General features: G+C 37.3%; 1 protein-coding gene across 5 annotated transcripts in view; it reads right to left on the bottom strand.

The window, feature by feature from the left end:
- The window catches only part of RANBP17 (RAN binding protein 17), a 108330-nt gene that overhangs the window by 80328 nt on the left and 4437 nt on the right, over positions 1-23565 (bottom strand). For all 5 annotated transcript variants that reach the window (XR_011905243.1, XR_011905245.1, XR_011905246.1 and 2 more), the window contains exons 2-3: positions 20221-20332; positions 19736-19847 (exon numbers count right to left, since the gene is read on the bottom strand). Coding sequence is in view for 1 of the 5 variants with exons in the window: in XM_072348561.1 (XP_072204662.1) it covers positions 19736-19847; positions 20221-20257 (149 nt within the window). In the remaining 4 variants the exon portion in view is untranslated. The remainder of the gene's footprint in view (positions 1-19735; positions 19848-20220; positions 20333-23565) is intronic.

Below are 23565 nucleotides of genomic sequence, written 5' to 3'. Positions count from 1 at the left end.
CTTGGCCTGTTATCCCAGCTGCTGCTACTAGAGGCAACCAGACAATATTACTTCATTCATAAACTTATCACGTTCAATCTTAAAACTAATTACTTTCTTCAACCTTTTAAATGGTTACTCGTATCCTGAGGAAAAGTACGAAACCAACACGTGTAGAGCCAAACTTCCAGGGCGATTGGAAGCCTGCAAGTAACTCTGTAATGAACTGTGAAAGTAAATCTCAAATAAGGTACCCAGGTGGCCAAGGGTGAAAACAGTAGTTTTGTGTAACTAACTGGGAGTTTATTTAAGAAGACAGGTTTCAAATTCTGGTTCAGCTTTCCAAACCAACTACAAAAGATTGCTCTAGTTTCAAATACAACACAAACGTAAATGAGACATTCACAAGTGTCAGAGCGAGGAAGGAATCTCTTGATATTCAAGGGCTTCTAAACAACAAAAGCAAAAAATGGATAGTCTTGCAGTGTCCTCTCAAAGCACTACGGGACTGCTCAGTCTTGTCTTCAAACCCCGACACCACATTTGCAGCTTGTAGTGGAAACATCTCAGTTCATTTCTGAACAACTCCATCTACAAAACTAAGCAAGTATTCTGTGCTCCGGCCCAGAAATTAAGAAAATAAGAGCATCATACGTGGATCTTTATAAGCAATATGGCTCTACTTAACTCTGAGAAGAGACAGTTCACTTCTTATCAATAATAACTGATAACTTTTGTCAGTCCACAATGTTTGGAGATATACTATAATATCCTCAATATCTTGCTCTCAGAAACCTACTTGAGAAACTGAGTCACACTGGTGACTGCACACACCTGCTAAAGAGCTGTTCTTCACATGACTATCCAGTATGATCACAGTACGAAGCAATGTAAAGTAGCTGTATCACAGACAAAAAAAATCATGAAAATACATTAAATGATAATACCAAAGTTTTCGGTTCGTCCTCTGCATGTTGAAATCCATGCATATACATCTCTTCTCAAAGGCAGAGCACAAAGTCATACTCAGTGACTACACAATGACAAAACAACCACCACTCTTATTTTCTGTACAATCCCTATTATCAGTATTACTTGCTATAAAACTAAGTTTCCATGCTACTTAAAGATAACTAAGAAAAGAGACTGTCGAAATGAAAACTCCATGTGCAAGAAGGAACAATAAAGAAGATTAATTTCTACTGTTGTAAACTCCAGATTAATCATAAAGGAATAATATTAAGAACACCTAAATTACTCTTCACTAATAACATTCTGTTTTCCACACATAACTCAGCTTCTAACAACAGCCTGCTCGTGTACATTTATATTAAGATGCTGAAAAGCTTCTGCAGACGCCTTGAAAATGTTGTGGGTAATTTTGTTTGTTTATTTTAAGCAGAAAGGAAATTATTTGGACTAAATGAACTGGAAGCCTTTAAGACCAATAGCCAGTCGGTTGCTCTTAGTTGATGCAGGTTTTCACACACTGGTGCCACAAAGGATGTATGCAACCACTGAAACCAGTGGGATTCAACTATTTGGCCTCATCTCTGAGGAAAAGGAAGTGGTTTTCTCCTTCACTTGACAAAATTCAAGAATCTGGAGCTCCACAAACTTTTCTGACATTGAGTTTCTTTTGGATAAAGTTCTCCCTCCTATTCCAAATACCACTGGGCACAATGAATTTCTCTACTGTTCGAACCTCAACGTATTTGAATCATTGGAATATTCTGAAAATAGAAATGTGTTTTTCAGAGAAGAATCCACTATGAGCATGAAAAAACTGTTGGAAGTGTTAAAGTTACATATTCTAATTAGTTTGGCAGAGCTAATACAAATTATGTTTACAGAATAACAATAATAAAATTGAAGTACTGGTTAAATATCTAAAATAATTAAAGGAATCATTTTTAGCCTGGTATAATTAGCTAATTCACTTTACAAGCATTTATTAAAATGAATTCACATGTTATATTCCATAGGTAGTTACACAATAGTGTTTATACAGGAAAAATATAATGAACCAAACTCTTTGTATCCAGCCCTCCACAATTAAAACGAAGACTCCCCAAGTAATATCAATCTAGCATAGACTAATTAAGTTTGGTTTGATAACCATTCATTTCTTCTATTGCCTCTGAGCAAATTGTTTATTAGAGAAAGTTATTTTACACAAATCAAATCAAACTGGGTAAACCATTATATTTGAGAGAAACCTTAGCCATCCGTCAATTAATCCATCATTTTCTCCAGACACTTTTGTTTAACGAGCAGATCATATTATCAACAATTTAGATATCGCATGATTCAATTATGACGGAAAATTTATTGACAGCTTCTCTAATACCTTTGTTATGAATAAATATTAAATGTTCTCCACTTTTGATGAGCAAACTAAATGCAATAATATGCTAAATCTAAGTAGTCAGAACTTGAGTCAAACCCTTTGTGAACAGAGTGCTTTAAAAAGTCTCTTAAACCAAAACAAGTTGAATTATTAGACAATGCATCCCAGGATTTCTGGGAAACAATTAAACAAGTTCAGTGATTTCCACTAGCTGTCTAAGTGAAAACATGTTCCTAACATCACCAAACAAGTGTGAGGAAAGACCAAAATACAAGGCTTCATTTGTCTTTCTGGGACAAAATGTGCTGCTATGTAAAGATGACACTACCACAACAAATAGCCAGAGACTCTTTCTGCAATTATATAAGAGAATTGCCTGACCTTAAGAGAAATAAGATCCTTCAAACTTAATATGAAGATATTTGGTGTCAGGGTTCATAACTATTAAAAAAAAGCAACACTTTGTGAGGTGTTTGTAATTACAGCTGCCTTCAACTAAACAAAAGAATACTACCCAACACAGATTGCACCCCAACTATCCCAGCCTTTGTTAGACATCTCTCTTTGAAGAAATAAGATACTGGCTCATTTAGAACTGAGCTAACCAATTCACAATGAAAGGGCCAGAGGACAATGGAAAAGATCCATCTAAACTAATGCCCATTAAAGAGATAATGGAATTACGTAAACTTCTATCAATATATTAGGATAACATTATTACTTCAAAGTATTTCTTTGCTCCAGATAAGGAAGCTGCTTTAATAGTGAAGGGGACTGTAAGCAGGTTTACAGTTGCAAAGTAGAAACACAGCAGCTGAATATCAGAGTTACACATCCATATAAAGAAAATAACACATATTATCTGTTGGCATCCAAACAGTGAATGAACCACTGACAATCTTCAGTTTTTTAAACTCTCTTTCTCCTGGACATGCACATATATATATATATAACAGTCACTGCAGTTAATAGACACTGCATCTACTTCTTTAGGAACTGAGATGACATTGTTAATTTATGCCAAATGGAAGTAAACTGAAGTGGAGATATACTAGGTTAAAAAGCATACATCTCCAAAAGCCCTAGTAAAAGTGATTTCACATCAAGTCATTCACTGCCTCTCAATAACTGCACGCTCTAAACTGATTATTTCACTGGTATCTATTAGGAAGTCCATGAACTGAAATGCAGAAATATGGACTATTACCATAATTTTATGCTGGATTTTGGTTGGTGCTGCACGGAGCCACAGGTTGGACTCAATGATCCTAATGGGTCCCTTCCATCCCAGGATGTTCTGTGATTCCAGGAAAACCCTCAGTGGTCAGGTACACAGCAATACATGAGCTTACAGTGAATATACTACCTTAAAGAACTCAGTGAGACTTCATTAACTCTTAAGGTTTTTATTTCAGTCTAACTTCCTCAGTCTCAGATTAAGATCTCCAGCTTTATTTGGAAATCTGCAAGTAAAACTGGAAAAGAGAATAGAAAACAAACGACTGTATTTTAAAACTCCTTTCTGATACCTGCACACCTTCCTGAGGATAATAGTACAGTATGAATAAACAGCAGTGAATAATGATTCATAAGCATGCTTTTCACAATTGACTTCCAAACTGCTTTGCTTGCCAGACAGGCAGATCTGCAGTAGCTCCCAATTGCTTTCCTGCCTGGACATTATGAATTATATAGGCACAGCTAAAAACCAATTCTAAAAAGAACAAATCTTAACTATACACTCATATGAGCTGCAATGACAATTTGGGCAAGACAGAAAAAGGAGAGAATTATCTTTCCAGCCACAGATGGTTTTAAATCAACTTAGGTGGACCATGAAACTGTACTGCCAAGCTTCATTAAAGGTAATTCCCAGAGCTGTGACATCAACAAGGATTCCCTTTCCAATACATTCTGTTTTTCCTACACATAAATCAGCAACACATGATCAGCTTTTTAGTCAAATGAGATGACTTATCAGTATTCAGAACTCCCTGCAGCACCAGGTCCACTTATGTGCCTCGCTGCAATTGTAAATATAGCCTATTACTTAAGGATAGGTGGATTTTTCCCTTTAGTAAATATAGAGAGTCTACAAGATTAGAGTTAAGCCATTACTGCAGCATGCTTGACGTGACTCTTTAGTGCAAACTCTGTCCAGCACCATTTCACTGAGTGCTGGAGGCAAGTGATCTTAGAAAGGGAAAAGACAGGAATATGGCTACTTGGACTATGCATCTCAAAAATTACCTTTACTTTCCCCTGTTTTTTTTCATAGGAATAATAATTGAGGTGGATACCCATTCAGCGAGGAAAAAACAAGTAATAACACAGATTCACAGTTATGCCATTGAAAGCTTCAGATTACCACCTAGCAAATATGAAGCATAAACAAACTTTTCAATGTGGAGACAAACGTCGACTTATCTGGAAGAAAGTGCCAGGATGCACAGATATGGCTTCCCTTTTATAGGATCTGAGAAGCTTTATTACTGGATATTATCCTTTTCCACCACCCTTGCATGGAGATAACCAAGCCTTTAGAAGTCTTTTTCCCAACTCCTTGTAACCCAAATGCTTACAACCCTTGACCACATTAAAAAAATCAGCTACTCAGAATTTTTCATGAACAAGATTTCCCTTCCCAAGCAGAGAAACAGTTACAATTTGCTGGAACATTCTAGAAAGATCTAGAAGGGATGAACTGAATATTAATGAAAGGTGACCTTGCTCAAATTTAGGAGGCTGTGAAGATTTGGATCCTATGGAGGATGCTCGTATAACAGGTGTTTTTATCCTGACAGAAGAACAACTTCATGTCACTGTCATAACAGCGTCTTTTTCTCTCCAGAACCTGCCTTTTGAACTCTTGTGGCAATAAATGGGGAATAGAATCTTTCCTCTGAGCATCTCCTGGCAGGAAGGCCTAGGTATCAGTCACCAGTAAATAAGAAGGACTGTCATTTATCCCTCATTTTGACCTTGCCACAGAAAGCCAGACAGGCAAAAACATATCCATCTCCACCCTAAAACACCGATCAAAACAGTACTCACAAACTGGCATTGATTACTATCCCTGCTTTCAGGAAAAGCAGCAAATGTTTCTGTTTAAAGGAGGATGTTACATGGAGTAACCTGCCACCCAGGAAAGCAAACTAAGGAATACAAGTTCAAGAGCTGGATGCCTGTGGTTGAAGAGTTACAAGCAGGCACCCATGGGGAGAGAATTTTCAAGAGCATAGAATCAAATCCATGGTAGGGTTAGGACAGTGATACATACGATCTCAGTTTTTAATAACAGTTATTAGAATCAACATGCCTACTGTGACCTGAGAATGAAAACAAGAGTTAGGAGTGCAGAGCTGAATCCCTGGGATCCTGGTTGAGCTACAGAAGAGTAGCCATAAAGATTTACCATCATTCAGCAGCCAATGATCCAAGTCCTGTAACAAGATAATGCACCCGGACACATGGGGACACAGTCATATTCCTGCTTTCCTATTTGTTGTTTCCCACCATCCAGTGCAAATGACTACAAGCTCCCTGAAACAGTAATTACATTTGCACTACAGTTGGTAAAATTCATTTTTCTACATATCTTCTATGCAGATGCTCATAGCTTGGTACCAGAACACAAACAAGGCTTGTGGATCCCACTGATGCAGAAGGAATTGATCAGTGTGATAACTTGGAACTGCTTCAGAAACTCTGAATGTTTCCACTCCTTCCAAGCCAAATGGCTCAACTTGTCCTAGTCGTAACAAATCCAGTTATCAAATACCTTAAATTCTACACAATAAAAGCTCTAGTTTTATGAATGAGTTAGCTCCAGTGATATTTCAAGTCACTAAAGGGACATGTCACAGAAGGCATTCATTGTGAAAGAAGCAGAGAGGAAAGTCATTAAGAAGAAAGAGCGTGCAAGCAGGCTGAGAGAGAAGGAAGCAAACAAGAACATGGCAACACAACTTACTTTAAGAGCATCCTATGGGTTCTCCTGCTCTACAGCAAAAGTTTCCAGCTCTTTAAGGAGAGATTAAGTTTCCAAACTCAGCTTTTTCCTCCTAAGATCATGAGAACCTGAGAACTTTCACTACAGCTCTTCAAACTCCTAATGTATATTTTGCCTCTGGTCTGCTTGAATAATTTAATCAGTTCTTATCAGCTGATGTCCGTTGGTGTATTTTCTCTTCTGTCTCTTTTTTGCACAATATAATAAAACTGAAAATTGCTGTGGATGTTGTTTCACTCTACCCACCCCTCCACAGCCACGTCAGTACGGCAAAAGCCATCAATTCATCTCTGGAGGTGAATGCTGCAGTGCAGTGCCCAGGTTTTTAACTGCTTCAATAATAAAAGAAGGCCCATTTGAAATATGAAAAGGGTACGATTCATGAAATAAGAGAACAGTAACTTGATCATAACAAATATATTTGACCTTTAAAGTAGTATCAACAAACATTAAAAACACTCAAGTTGTCCTTTGCTGCCAAGCTTATTTTCCTCATAAGTTGTGCCCCATTATGCAACAATAATCCTTCATTATTCCAGTACAATAATGCACAGTCTATCGTCTACCTATAGTTGTCTGGTGTCTATTTAGTTTTATGGCAAGCAAGCAATTTGAGAATATGGTAATAAAGCCTCAATCACAGTAATGATGTATGATGGGCTGTAATTTCTCTGTGCTAATGGGTTACAAACAGTATTACAATGATGACGGGAATCTCATTGATTCATTATATGAGTGCAATAATATCAAAATGACTTAATATAGATCACTATTTACTCATGCACATACTGATAACAACCTCTATATATTTCTATGTAGAGATATATAGAAATAAAATTAGTATTAGTCTTTCCACATAAAAGTTCACACGGCACAAAACATTTTGTGTAGAGTTTCCTAAATCAATGTTTAAAGTTGAAATTACTGCATTGAACGGGTTCTTTGAAAAGCAACCCATTGATTTTAATCTGCTTGAAGCAATCAATTACTCCCTGTCCTCTTTATTCCAAACTGTAATGAAAACTAAACTGCGTTGTCTTGAAAACTAAATGTGAAGATGATCATAAACAGAATTTAAACTCCATGGATTATTCATATCTACCCATTTAGATTTGCCATTTCCATTATGAGTACATTTGCCATGAGCATTTAATGGACATCTAAAAGGGAATTCATTAAAGCAGGAGCTGTTGGCAGCACTTATGGGCTTCAGACTGCTTTATGTTTGCCTTTAATAGCTCACTATTATAAAAGTGATATATTGTGTTCATCCCATTAGTAGTTTGTAGAAAGGTCTGTAAGACATAACAAATCCTTTTGAGTATTGTCAGAATCAGAACTAAATCACGAGGTTTTTTTTTCTCAAGCAGCATATTATGATCCCAACAATGTACCATATTAGGTCATCTAAACTTCGATGATCTTATCCAAGTAACAATTTAATGACTATGCTGACAGTTTGTTCTTTTTAATGAAACAAACATGAATTATTAACGCCATCTCAGATGCACAGATTTTTAAAACTCACTGTAACTATTAATGTTAAGAACACTTAAAAATTAAACGTATTTCTTCCAAAGTACGTTCTCACTTGTTTTGGGCCAAAGTCGTGTCAAGGAAAGTAGGCACCTCAATGCCACGAACCTGAAGATGAAGACACTGCAGAGTGACCAGTGTCCCCCCACCTGCTTTCCTTCCTCCAGCCACCCAGAGATGAATGGACGGCATTTATTTGCAGAAGCTCCTTCCTTATTGGGCAATGGAGAAAGTAAGAGATAAACTATAACAAAGTCCAACCGCCCCAGAATCAACTGCTAAGAGTAAAGCAACTATTCACACTTTATTATCTGTGGTTCACAAAACAGTCCTATTGATCATAGCTCAGATCTACTTGACAAGTTCTGTACACTTCTAGAAGCAACATTATATAGACTACAGTATAAGAGTATCTAAGTTGGTAGTATGAAAACATAACTGTAATTAATTCTCTCAAGAGTACAAAGCAAACAAGTATTTGATTACTCACTGCTTGTGCACTGGAACCATCACCATCACGAGTCCACCACACTGAATATAATTCTCTTTGTTAACTTGTGCTCCCTCTGCTGATTTCCTAGTTGTAACACATGCTATTTCTTTCCCAACAGATGTTATTTACTTATTTGTAAAGAAAATGGCAGATTTCAGGATGCATGCAATGAAAGCGCATTACTTGGAAAAGGGTTATGCCAAGCACTATGAGGACGAATAATAAAGTTTCTCTTATTCCTATAATTTACTTGGCAAAATACAAACTCCTTTTAAACCCCAGCTGTTTAGGAGAACACCTTTTCTCCTTAGCTTCAACGCGTAAATGCATGTTAAATTGGTGTTCCCTTATAATTCAAAGGACGTGTGTTTACTTTCACATATAATTATTCTGAATTTTCTTATAACAACTTGTAAGAAGAAGTGGCAGTCAATGGTGGTGCAGATCCATATGAGATCCTCTGGTCTGCATTACACCATTAGAACATCCACATCTAGAATTTATGACTCTCTAATAGATGATGGCATTTTCATAGCAGCAATAGGAAACAAGACATCTTATTCTCACTCACAGTAGACTGAGCCAATATTGCATAGGAAAAAAAACCACATCGTGTGCACTACAACTACACCAAGTGTTGGAACCTGCTGGTCATGGAAGATTACTGGTGAAATCAGATTCTGCAAGAAAAGCAGAAATTCTCATATATACTGCTTGGGGAAATTATCCACTGCCTTGAATAGCCAAGATCAGGGCATGTAGCATGTAGGCTCTTGTCTATCACTGCTGAAAACACACAGCTAACAGTGGTGACTATATGGAAAAGTAATGTTTTGAAGCTGAGAATTTGCTCTGCCGAATTGTGCTCTTGTGCTCTTTGTATCTGTTGCCATTTCCGTGGAAATAAATAGGAGCTGTTACTTTTAGAGTGGCCTACATGATTGTAACAAATTATTTCTGAGTACATACTTAAGTACCAACTGAATGAATAATCATTTCTTATTAATGAATTAATGAAGCATTATTCCCATGTAATGAATAATCATGTAATATACTCAAAATTATCACAAAGAAAAAAAAAAACGTTAAGAATGAATCAATATCTTCCTTTTCCCTCCATTTTTATTACAATTAAGGCTGTTGAGAAGCCCACAAAGCTGTTCTACTCTGCAACATTCCAACTGAGCACCGAGGAAAGAACAAGTCTAAAACAGATGAGAAAAACTGGTGCAAAATAACCAGTTAAAATCACAGTTCTCCCACAGTAATCTCTGCTATTCTTTTCCTCACCATTTAGTTGATCACTTTTAATGACAGAAATAAGAAATTCAGTTTTAACTAACTATTTAAGCCTACCTAGCACAGAAAGCAAAGCCTAGAAGAGTAACAGAGTGGAAACTTACCAAAGCAACTGACTTCAGTGAAAGATCTCACCGGCGCACTACCGGATGCTGCACTAATATCTATACATCTAATAACCATTTACTGAACAACTTTACATACTGTCTCCTATTCTGATGGCAAATTAACTACTCTACCTTTCTTTTCAGTGTCTTTAGATCCCCTCAATGAACTGAAAGCAAAAGTTAATAGAAGTGTAAAATTGTGTATTGTACTTGTGCAGACCACTACAAAAATGGCTTCAGTATTTTGGGAAATATTTAAAGGGCTCAAAGGCTGCACTGAGCAACATTAAGCAAACGCCCATTTTACACTGGTAGGAAGCTCTTGAGGCTGGTGACTCTACAGCAGACCTGCTAATCAACAGGAGGCGACGCTGCTAAAAGCACTGGGAAATGCAGATGTAGAATCTGAGCCTCATCATGGCTGGTTTTTGACCTTAATAAGACTTTGTACGGGACTCCTTAAAAGAGAAAATCCTTCACCAACTCACCACAAAACTTCAGGTTTTTTAATTATTCTTTTTTATCCACGACTGGGATATTTTCCTTATTTTGCTGAACTCAGTCAGCACATCAGGCCATTTGTATTTGCACGGGGCATGGAAAGCTAAAGGTAGTCCAAATGAAAACACTTGATTCAGAAATCTGATGACTTCATCAACCTGGAAAGTTTCCAGATCAAAGGAGCTGCAAAATAAAGGAAGCAGATGAAGCCTCATTTATATCTTAAACCCCAAAAGGCTTCTTATACCATATCCTGGATTTGACTGCTGCTGCTCTGCAGGAAATAGTTCTTAGCAATTCAGCACTATCGACTTTCTCTCTTCTAGAGCAGAAGCGATTTCCTGTTGGTTAGATTAGATAGTGAGGGGACAACGGCTTGATGCAAAAGGGACAGTTTTCTGTACACGCTGCTCCACAATGTTTATTTGCCTTCAGTCTTAAAGGATCGACAGTCAGCTTTTCAGTTGAATTCATGGACAAACCATCGTAAGAGGAATGGAAGCTACGTATTCCCGTTGAAGAGGAAAATGGGGGAGAACATATAAGGAGAACAAGAACGTACTCCACGGTTCTGGATTGTTTTAGAACTTGTGCCTGAAAAAATAAGCAGAAAGTACCCCAAGAGACTGACAGCTCATGGGCAACACTTCACATGGGTCAGCAGAGCTTTTCTGTAAGGTCAAAAACAATTGACCTTGAGGTCACAAAGAAGGGAAGTCTGTTCTTTATCTAATTGATTATCCCGTTTGCTTCATATTAATGCACTGGAAACGTCTCTTATGTAGGTTAAATATTACCTCAGAATGAAATCTTTTGAATGAACTCAGTGCTCGAGAACAATTCCTTTTAAGAACACTGCTACCCAAATACATGCTTGCCATATAACAACACTATCTAGAGGAACATTTGGGGATGGCTTTAGTAATATACTATTCATCAGTAACTAAATTAAGCTCTTAAGGAGATGCTGAACATCTGATCAGCTGGAAGTAAACAAAACTTTTAGCCTTGTTGACCAATGCTGAAGATGAACACAGCACCTGAACAGAACGAAGTGCAATTCACAGCACAAAGAAAACTCGAGTATCCTAGGTTTATTTTTTTCTTTAGATATACTTATCAAGTTATTTTGCATATTTTTCCCCTCTGAATTAAACAAATATTCAATTTCATAATTAAGTTTAACTTGAGTCATAAAAATTCCAGTAGCCTAATATTAAAGAATCGTTCACTCTGCTGTGAACTCTGATAGTTAATTTACTTACTGCAAGGTCTGTGAGATTAATTCATTAAGCTACTTAAATAATGAAATAATGAGGGTTAGAGGCCAACATAAAGTAGCAAAACCAATAGACTTTGGATGTCTAAGACAGAGACAGCCCGTTTTTTCTCAGCTGAGATGCCCCAACTGCTACACATTCCTTCTTGCTATATTGCAATGGGAAACACAGCAGAAGTGAAAAGGTCCATTAGGCAGAAGTTACTCACTCTGCTTGAGGTCAAATGATAACTGAACTATCAGGGAAAGTCCATCAGTTAGCAATGTGGAAAGAAAAAATAGCTAGTGTCATTACAACGAATCCTGTCATCAAAGGACAAAAGAGAGGTAGGCCAAAAACTGTATGTATGTGAATGCCAAATTTGAACCTAGTTTTCTATCTCAGGAAAGCAGCTGTGTATTTTCACCAGCCCACCCCTTTGCTCCACAAACACTTCTATGGCAGATCCATTGCAGACTGACTCTCCACTGCCATCTGTCACATCTGTAATGGGTGGGAAGGTTCTGACCCTACCACTAACCAACCACAATCCACCCCCAATGATGCAGGCCAATGTAACAAAATGAGAGGCATTTCTTTTGGAGCAATCCTCATATAGACTATATCAGATACCAGTCACTAATCAATGTAATAGCTCTTTTATGCTAGATATATTTTAAATTCCCTTGTGCTTGAAGTAAGATAAAAAGCACTGCAAGATGGATTCTGTTTAACATGCATCCCTCTGCTGCATTCCTACATTTCCACCTCAGAGATACGGTAAGCAAACCAACACTCTAAAGAAGTGATCCCGAGGAGACAGAGCAGAAAACTAATTCATGACAATCCTTAACTAACCTGCCTGACAGGACACCTCAGATTCTTCTGTCTGCATACAGACTCAACCCAGCCTCCTTTGAGGTATTCATGTATCATTATCAGTAAAGACTTTTCCTTATTCTTTTCTTAGCATGCAACAGGTTTTGATTTCTTCTTCCCCATAAGTAAACTGCTGTGCTAAACTGCTTGAAATCTAACATCCAAATTTGCTATAAGCAAACAAACTAATGAAAAAGTGACGAAATAAAAAGAGCAGCACCACACATACCCCTCTGTGACATACAATAGCACTGTTACAGCAGCGCGTTGCTGCTGCAGTCCTCCCTTCTCTTGCTACCCATTTAGTTTGTGCTGGGCACTCACTATGTAAAAAACAGTACTCTCTCTCAAATAATACATTTTAATCACATCCAAATAACCCAATAATGTATTTGCCAAACACTAAAGAAGTCAATTTGTGATGGAAGCAGGATTAGTTTTTAAGTCCGCAAGTGATAGTATCAATTCTGAATCGTTTACATATTAGTTTACAAATGCTGCTTATAGCTTAATAGCATCATAGATGTAACTTCACAAAGATATTGGCTCTAGACAGTAATTATATCCTCAGCCTAATGTTGCAGTTAATGGACATACACATTTCAATGATAATTGCAATGCCTGAACATGATAATGTGCCTTTATTAGCAGCTACAAAATAAAGCTCAGTTACAGCCAAGCACAGAACTGAACTACGCTAATTATTTATTTTTAAGATTGCCTGATTTGTGTTGTAAAATTACAAAATAAAAAAGCACAGCACTTTGAAACCAACGTTTTAGCTGCAAATGCCATTGAACAGCTCTACAAAGGTTCATTCAGGTTGCAGCTGTTGTGAGCAATGGGCCTGAACCCAACAAGTTAGTAGGACACGTGCACAAGTAACCCAACAGCAAATACACAGGAGTTTTTAAATATTTCATCCAATTATTTTTCACATGGAATAAGTCTGAAGTACATATTGGACTAGTTTTGTGGTTGTCTCCATGCTGTAGGACAGTAGTTCAAGAAATATTAAATGTTTTCATCTAATTTTTGCTCTTTAAAGCTTTGGAAGCACATTTTTCTTTTCTTTAACAGCATCACTGAAATCACTAAGAATTCACTCCTCAAATAAAGTAACTGTATTAGTCTATTTCACTCCTGTCTTTACCAGCACGTTGACCAGACTGAACTAGTGCATATCAACATTTAAAACTGTTTTGAAATACACAGTGGTACTTTATAACTTCTCAAGGTCGGTATGTAGGCCCAATACTTGCTCAATTTCGCAGTTGAAACTGTTTAGAAGAACAGGTTCACAAAAAAATCAGTAATGAGATTTCTCACGTGGGATGTTTGCATCAGTTCGACAGACTAGAAATCTCCTCTGATCACCAACCAGCGTCTGAGTTTGGCTGCCATCTACTTTCATGGCGCTAGTAATTACATTCAATTCAATTCCCAAACAGCATTACCTGAATTTGCATTTATGACCAGCCCTATGCAGCCTCTGTATATACTGTAACTATACTTGCTGTGTTTGATAAAACCTGCTTGGTCCTAATCGGGTCATTCTTTTCTGCACATACATTTTGCATCAAAAGGAAAAGGATTCTGCAAGAGCTGGTGAAGTTTTTTCCATCAGTACCAGATGGATCCAAACTGCACTACAGTCAACGCCTGCCTTCCTGTAGGACCTGCATAGAGACTGAACCCAACACAGAGCAGGAGGCTCCTGCTGCCTCACAGAACAGCAGGGTAGCTGTGAAACAATAAAATGAGGTTTGGCCCATTGCAGTGAAAAACATTAGTGACTATTTTTTCTTCCGAAACAGCCATTCTTTATTCTTCCCAAAATATGCCATGGAAATAAGTTGTACCCAATCCTCACTACAATGCTTCCTTAACAAACTCTAAATGTTAAACTTAAATGAGAGGCATTTCATGCAATCTGAAAAATATTCAGTTCAATTAAAAATAATTGATGCATGGTGAAATAATTCTTCCCAAAGCTGCTGTAAAATCTTCAAAAAATAAAGCTACTTAATAATTTTCATCTCCTACAGGCTAGAGAGAAGCATTATTGCATATTAAAAATTGGAGTGTGGTTTTCCCAGAGGTAAAAGAAAGTTATTAAAACAACCTATTTATTGTTGATATAACTATCCATTTGTGCTACACAAAAAGTAACAATTTCAGTACATTAAAAGAAAAGCTAATTAAGGCATAATTAGTATTTTCTATGTTTTGATAATTAAGGGTTAGTTGGCTATTTCTTCTTAAATTCCTTTTTGATGTACCCCAACCAAGCCCTTAATGAGCAGCTAACGCTATTGAATCCCTGATGGCTGAGGAGTTTAGTGACCACTACTACATTACTTCCATTTATCACTGCCTCTTTACCTATAAATTAAAGTAGCCCTGTAGCTATGTTGATCTACTTTATATCAATTTCTTCATCCATATCAGCTGAATATGTATGGCATTAACCTCATTTACTAGTTTGGAAAAGCTGAATTAAAATGAGATCTAATTTCTAGCGCACAGAACAATTTCAAAAGTGCCTGCTAATTTCCACCACCTGTCAGTGTTGTGATCTTCACCTCTTTGTAATGAAATAAAACAGTATATATATTTTACAGCTCAGAAAAGAATAATCACTCATAAGTGTTAAGCTATCATTAATCATGAAGACACCAGGACCCAGGATGTTTTATGAGATGCGCCACGATCAACACCTTTGCTTGCAAAGATCCCCACTGATGTCAGTGAGATTCCCACAGACCTCTGAGTCTCAACCTGTACAGAGTGAAAGCAGTCAAACACTTCTAGCTGTAGGTTTGATTTTTGTTCTGTTTGTTGTGGCTTGCATTTTCTTTTCCTTTTTCCTAGGTCATGCTTCTGTGTCTGCAGGCAACGCAATCAAATATACATATACCAAGGAAATATCAAACTAACATAAGTCAACAGAATACAAGAACCCAAGTTATGCATTAGGAGACAACCCCCTGTTCTGTGTTTAGATGATACTCGGTTACATGTGTTTTTTTGCTTTCAGCTACTGCAAATAACAGAGCAAGGAAATGATATTTTTCCTCCCCTCTTCACACATTGTAGTCTAAATTTTAGACCCTCCAGATATTTTTTTTAATCATCATGCAGATCTACCTCACATGTCAAGCCTGTAATTTAAAAGCTTTAAAAGCACAAACAGATGCAATCCTAAATGTTAATAAAGTAACATCTTCATATTCAACACATAAAAAAAGTACAGGATACAGTAAGAAGTTCCATTTGCATCCTTAACGCCCCACTTTAACATCACGTTTCAACCTGTACATGGAAAGACTTATTGTGAAACAGTAAGTTCTACGTAATGGTTTGCTCTCACCTGCCCTAGTTTCACTAAGAAATAAGATGCTATATATTGCACCTGACAAAGATGCCAGCTCTCTCTCTTCTTTTTTACATGGGGCTGTTACCCAGAAACAAAATGATCTGGATCATAACTCCTATTTTCTCCTTTGAGACTCTCCCACTTTTATTCAAAGCTCGAGCAAAGCAAAAGCACGGCTTAGCAGAACATCCTACTGCCAGTGATCTGCACTTCAGGACGTATCTCTCAAACTGCTGCCACCCAGAATGTACCAAAAATACCTGCAGAATACTCTAAACACAATAGGGCTGCTGCTGGCTTAGAGCAGAACACAAAGCCATGAATTGCTTTGAGGTGGAGCAAAGGAGTTAACCCAAAAGCATTTTGATAGTTAAGTTTTGAACTACTTAAAGCAATACCAACAACTGATTTTTCACATAGGAAAAACAACCTTCCAAGCCTAACTGTTCTGATTATGGGTCTAAAAATGGCTCTGCCTACATAAGGTGAGAGAACAGAGCTCCAGCAATAACCTTCAGTCAGGCTCTGCTGAAGAGCACGGCTCAGTCTAAAATACTTGCTATTACTAATGTCATTTTCACCACACTACCCTCATCTGACATGTGAATACCTTTCCAGCTTTGACCTCTGTGTTTGAAGAACGGCAACAGGAAACTGAAGGGACAAATCTAGATAAATAGCGCCACATGCTGTACAAAGTACACACAGCATGTGCACAACTGTGGAAGATGCAATTCTTAATGAAAAGAACGAAAAAAAACAATGAAAGTGACATAATGTACAGTTCCATACCCTAATTCTACAGCCTACACAATGCCAGAACATTTTACATGTAATTTCTTCCCTTCTATAGAACCACTCTCATGTTCTACTACATCTTCCTGTTTTCCATCTGAATTTTCACACTGATTTTCACACCTAAGCATGGTGTTCAACCAGTGTTTTTCGCTTCCAGGTTCTCCCTGCAGCTTATCAAGACTCTTCTGAATTCCTACTCTGTCCTTTGCGATTCCATTTCCTCCCAGCATAGTGTAACTTGCAAACTCACATAACAACATAGCTGATCATGCGTTAAGAGTACTGCAAAAGAAAAGAGTCATTCAGACTCATAATGTTTTCTCTAATCAGCAATGCTTGATGTCAGGAGTCAGATTCCAGTGCAATATTACACCACTCCCAGTAACACTAATAATAAAGCTACCACTATTCTGTAGATAACTAACAAAAGATGAAGCTCCAAATTCAGTCATCAGCAACACGCCTCTATAAGATCAGTCTATTATATCAGCATTAAACCAAAATATATATTGGTAGACAGACAGACAAATCGTGATAGTGCTATACAGCATCAAAGAACCCAGTCTAGTATTTAACAGGAGTATAAAAATACATTTATTCATTCGCTGCTCTACTTAATTCAAAAGGTAGCATTTGATGTATTATTTTTGTATTGGAAATACAGAAGTACTTAAAGTATATCACAACATCACAGAAGAGATTTCCAGGAGTATCCTATTCTTTCTTAGACAGCCAGCCCTGCTGAACTGTTTACTAAGAAAGCACTCATTTACTGAGCCCAAAGCTCTTCTATAATGGGCTTGTTTTTATCATATGCACAGATGTAAAAACAAGTCAATTAATGAATAATATAAATATATTTATACAACATGCTCCACAATTTTGTTCAGCTATTCTGCCTTCTGTAACCATTTTCTGCATGCGAGTGTATGATTAACTTGAGAAATACTCCTAAAGATTACTTCGACATGGCTGAAGCATGCAGAATTTCCATGACCCATTCTGTGAATAAATCCATTCAAGCAGTCTTGAATATTTATATAAATGTGTATTAAGTTACTCACTTGATATATGCCTGATATTTCCGCTACCAAGTGCAAGCCTTTTTATTGTGTATTTGTAAATACCTGCCAGCAACACACTGCACCATGGGATTTGCAACTGTGAGGGTAGAATGCCATCTGCTGCTATGCTTGCTGTTACAGCAGGATAGAACAGAAGAATCGTCATACAAGTGCTGCCTTCTGCTTTCTCTTAACTGCAAAATGTCTACAGTCATTTTATTAAAAACTGCAAATAAAAAAAGAACCACAACAGGCTCAGAAGCATTTACACAGTTCGTACTGTAAGATCAGGTAAAGTTAAGGGATACGGAGCACAGAATTCTATCAGTGCAAATGAGAGGCTGTTATATCGAGCCTATTAGAGCAGAACAGAAGCAAGAAAAAAAATGTAATTAGTGTAATTTGAATGCAAACTAAACTCTGCTGGTACATACTGTAAGCAAACCATTTAAAAAGCACATCTTGAAAATGCATTTGTAATGAACTACAGACCTGCTAGAATTTAGCAACAGCCCTTGAAGGGTTTTGCACCCTGGCAAACCTTCCACTTTCTAGGCTGGTCACTGACAACACACAGGTCATAAACAAAAGCAGAACGTGAAATCTGATACAGTAACAGTTTGATTCATGCCCACTTACTGAGAGGAGAAAAAAAATACTACCATCACCACTGCAACAACTAAAATCTTCTCTTGAATTCAACCTACAGTTTTACGCCAAGCCCTCTGGGTAAAAGCTAATTCTTTCTGATCTAATTGCTCTTCAATAAATCAAATGCAAACATTAGGCAGCACTTTACTCGATAACAAACCATTTAACCTTCCACACTGAATGCAATCACAGAGCTAGCCTTACGGTTATTCTAAACACGCTGCTGAGCCAGATAAATTCAGAGGTACTGAACTTAAGTGTGGCTGATAAACGTGCAACTTTTGCGTTTTATCTCCTCAGAAGGCAGCCCCAGGTGTGTACTGCTTTACCCACACTGAAATGCCTTCAGCCTTCCCTAATGAAGGACATGATGCTTAGGTAGTCAACCTCCCAACACATGTGTTACAGCACGTTATGTATTGACTGGACTTCTCCGCACAGTTAGAGCCCCATCAGTCAGACTCCAAAACCATAAAATCAAAATGCTCAAAACTAATGAAAACTGGATGAAAAGACAAAATAATCTGGGAATTAGAGACCAGAGCAACACCAAATACAGCCATTTTGCCTTTGAATTGCCATTGATAAGAGTTCTGTTAGTGAAAACACCGATGAAAACATGCTATGTTCCTTCACTTAGCGCTAGGGAATCCGGCCATATTTAAAAATAACAAACCAGCTTTGACAACTGAAAGGAACACATCATTTTCATGAGAAAGCCATTCAGTACAGCGTAAAACTATTCTTAATCTTAAGTTAGGAACCATTCCATAAAGTTGAAGTACAGTTCAAACACAAAGGGATAAAGGAATTGGTACCAGTCACCAAAAAGGATATGGTAAAATCAGATCTCAGTCACTGTCACAATTCTTGCTAAAGATTTGCTTGGGGCTCCCAACAGAACCCTCAGTCTTTCTCAAGATCAATTGATCTCATCTTACTGACATTCTCTTTACAACATCTGTATTATGACTGTCCCCTACAGTTAAGGTGAATTAACTGCTGCTTCTTCAGAAATGCATCTTACTTTGCCCTCTTTTGTATTTAAAATGCAGAAAAGCTAAGTAATGAGAGAAATACAGTGGAAACCACGTAAATGAGTAACTGTCAAAAGAAAAGAACTATTAAAAGAATAAATCTTGCGTACCCAGCTGTGAAATATAACACAATATAGCAGAACCCAGCTACATGTTTGAAATAAAGAATGGAAATGCAAAGTAACCTAAAATTGTTTAATGAACGCAGCTGTTATAATATTAACTCTTCACGTGCTAAAGAGCGTGATGACGCCACATTAGCAAGTTATGCATCTCTCCAACCAACCACAAGCTAAGCTACACAGCTTATGTGTGTTAAGGTCTATTATCAGGTCAGTCTCTCCACAGGTCTGCTCTATTTTGAATGCCACTGTTCAGAACAGATGTTTACCTTTGAGGTGTGCTGAAGCCGGACTGATCCAAGAACCGCAGAACGGACAGTTCTACTCTTTCATTACTAGACTGTGGTAAGCAGGCGTCCATCAAAGACATCAGCTGAAGCCCTTTAATAACAAGAAAAAAAAAGAGAAATTTTGGACTTCCAAGTTAAATGATATTACCATCGCTAATTTCTTCAGGAACCCATCAGCCATTTTTTGTTTGCCTAAGTATCTTCTAGGATTTTGTTCTGCTTCGATGCTAATTATGCTAATTGACCACTATTAAACGTAAAACATCAACATAATGCTTTTCTAATTACTTTGTCACTTGAAATTTTTCTCAGATGCATACGTTATGCCGTGGCAAATTTGTAATATATTTTCTGTTCTTAGATCATTAATTCCTCACTTTAACAAAAGACACATTTGAGCACCATGGGTTGCAAACTGATACTAAAACATTATGAAAATAAAAATAAAATCAAGCAGCACTTACCGACAGGATAATTCTCCATCCATTGCATCATGTTCATCAGTGCTAGTGTACATTCATCTTCCCTTCATAAAAGTACCCACAAAGCAGACAAGCCACGCCACACGTCCTAACACTAAAAAGAAGAAAAGAACAGTTACTGATGACACGCCATTATGGTAGTACAATACACTTCCATAAGGCATCGGTGCTTTCTAAAGGCATCAGACCATATAATGCTGACAAAAGAATGGTTAAGTTTCTCTTCTTCTCAGACTTAAAACCTACTCAGAGAACTCAACCAACATTCCAAAGAGAACTGACAGATTGTATTGGTTGTTAATATACAGATGGTAACAAATGTACAGAAGGAATAAGCAAAGGAAAACTCACCAGTGGTGGTGCCTTGGCTGAAGAAGCTGGGGCAGTCCTCACTGGTGAGCGATCTCCAAGAGATACTGCTTCAGTGGGAGTCAGCCCTTAAATGAGGTCTCAGAGGGGATGGAGTTGAGCTCCAACCCTTCCGGGAGCACAGCTACATCACTCTCACCTGTGCTCCCACAGCTGACCCCACACTTGCCTCAGCTGATTAATCAGAGGTTCAGGCTGTGATTACCAATCTCCCATACACAGATAAACTACAACAGCTTACTAAACTGAATGCATTTATATACAGAACACCACAGACCCAACTCAAAATACAGATCAAACAAATTCACCCTGATTAAGTTAAGAGATATAATTCATCCAGTACCTTCAAAGCTACAAGTTATTTCATGGGATGCAACTGTGGTTCAGTTGTATCTACTTAACAGCAGTTGGAAACAGCTGAGACTTTTCAGTCTGCATCTACTTTGCTCTATTTAAAATAAATACTTGTAAGGTCCAACTAATATCTAAAGTCTCATTTGGAAATGAAAAATCATTTGTAAAGAAGATTTTTATCCCATTAAGTCAAGTGTATTCTTAATGAAAAGAATACCTAAATCATTACATGCTTTTGGAAGACTCTGCTTCATCCTACCCCCATCGTTCTTTCTGATATTGCAGGTCCTTCAGCTTGTACCTATGGAAGCCATGCAGATTCCTGCTTCAGCTTTTTAAGCTGTGAATCCAGTATCTAACAGTATTCTCTCTCAGCAAAGCAGTGACAGAGCTAAGGTCCAAATGGCAAAGTAACATAAAGACTCCTTCCTTTGCTGTTCCATTTCCAAATAATAATTATCTGTAAGGGCAGTTGACAACACAGTCTTCCAACCAACATATTTGCCTCTTCATATCAAGACCTTTGCTTCTTTGTAAATACAACACTTCTAAGCAGAACTTCACAGAGTCACCAAGGCTGGAAAAGACCTACAAGATCATCCAGTCCAACAATCCACCAATCACCAATAGTGACTGACAACTCCAAGTTGATGACAACTTCATCAAACATATCATAGATTGCAGTACAAACAGCTGTTAATTTAAGACATGGAGAGATTAACACCATCACTAACTAAAGACTGAGCAGCTGAAGTGTCTAAGAGAACAATTAGTGCTCAAATCAAATCAGCATTAACAGCTACTAAAGAACAGCTATTCAAAGATAGTATCAAAAAACAACTGTGAAGTGATGCTGGCCTCTCCAAACAGCATAACAATCACTTTGGCCAATGATCTTTTCAAAAACAAAAAAATCTGTATTCTCTTGCAAATGGCAGCAGCTTGCATTTAGTTACATGAAGATACACAATTTTCTTAAGACAGCCCTCTTCTCTTATCACAACAATTAAAAGGTTTTAACTTCTTTCCCTCTTTTAGACCCTCAGTATTTAACATTTTCAATGCATTTGCTTTTGCAGCTACTTAGGCAGACAACATCTTTTCTCTTAGAAAATAATTATTGCAGTAATAATCTGTAATTATGGTTTATAACAGCAATAATCCCAAAGAAATGAGTCATTACCATAGATCAGGAGTAATCATTAACTACTGCTAATGACCCATTTCTTGGGGATTATTGTTTTAGTAAACCATGACCACATCACTATTGATACTGAGAGTAAGACAGTATAATAAAATGGGATCTTAATATGGTATTAACTTATTTTGCAACATTAAAAGCCATTAAACATCTAAATTTAACTACGTATATCTAGGGGACATAGCAGCTATTGTTCTCCATGAGCACAAGTGTTCTGTTTGCACAAAAGAAACACAACATTTAAACTGCATCAAATATTTTCTAATGCATAAAAGCAACAGTCCCCAGAGCACTGACACTGAAAGATTCCAACTCATTCCATCCTTCAGGTCCCCCTTATTGGGTAATGGAGTGTCAATTCAGACCGCAGCTAGTCAACAAAACCAGGTCATTCAGTGGAAGCTCTCCCACACAGAAGTTGCTGGGTGCATGGGAGAAAGAGGAATAAATAAAATCTAAGTAAAAGGTTTTATATACATCAGTGAAAAAACAGCTCCTGCAAAGAAGGAAATCAAAATATTTAAATTGACAATGGAAGAACAGCATAATATATCATAAATAATTAAAAGCATGCAGAGAAACAACTGCATGCAGAGAAACAACACAGTAACCTGCCTCACCTTGTCCAAACAGCACCATTTATCCATGTAAAGATGCAACAGATATAAGATAATTTTATTAAGAAAGAGCCAATAGTATAATTTAAGTGACATACAAAGGACCGAAATAGGTACCCAAAAACATGTTAAAAGTACCACTTATTTTTACAACTTACACAATAACAACTCAAGTTTCTTGAAAGCCTGGTAATTTCTATTAACAGAGTTGTTTAAAGTGAGCTAAGGCTTTCTTCGAGACTATCTCTGGAACAGAAATAAAGAGTAACCTCTTAATCACATTGCCTGAATGCTCCTTCTTTGCTTTCCCATCCAGATCTTGCCCAACCATCGCTGAAATGCTGAGCTGTATATAAAAACCTGAGCACCTGGTGTACACAATAGACAGATGCAAGCACTCATTTTTAACACAAACACAGCCCTCCCCACCCACCAGAACAATCTCTTCTTTGTGCTATCCTTGTAATATATGGCTTAAAACACAAAGAACTATGAGAGATGTAGGAGGTAAGATTGGCACTATGAACACAAAGGTAAATCCTGAAAATCTAAGGTCCTTTGTGCCTATGCCCAAATACTAACAAGCAGTTTATTTCTAATAGGATGATTGTGGAAGAGAACTGGAATACATAGCAGAAATGGATTTTGCATATTCATCAAATTAAGTACAAGACCATGATATCAAAACCAAGAAGTAAGTTCCAGTAAAGCACCAGGATCAGATAAACCCTAAATTCAAAGAAATAAGTCTTTTAAAGTTAACACTTTAATCTAGTAGAAATGTTA

This window comes from Excalfactoria chinensis, chromosome 13, assembly GCF_039878825.1.
Source record: "Excalfactoria chinensis isolate bCotChi1 chromosome 13, bCotChi1.hap2, whole genome shotgun sequence".
In the NCBI taxonomy this organism is placed as follows: domain Eukaryota; kingdom Metazoa; phylum Chordata; class Aves; order Galliformes; family Phasianidae; genus Excalfactoria; species Excalfactoria chinensis.
The sequence above is the reverse complement of the archived record's forward strand: the minus strand, read 5'-3'. Positions and strand labels throughout refer to the sequence as shown.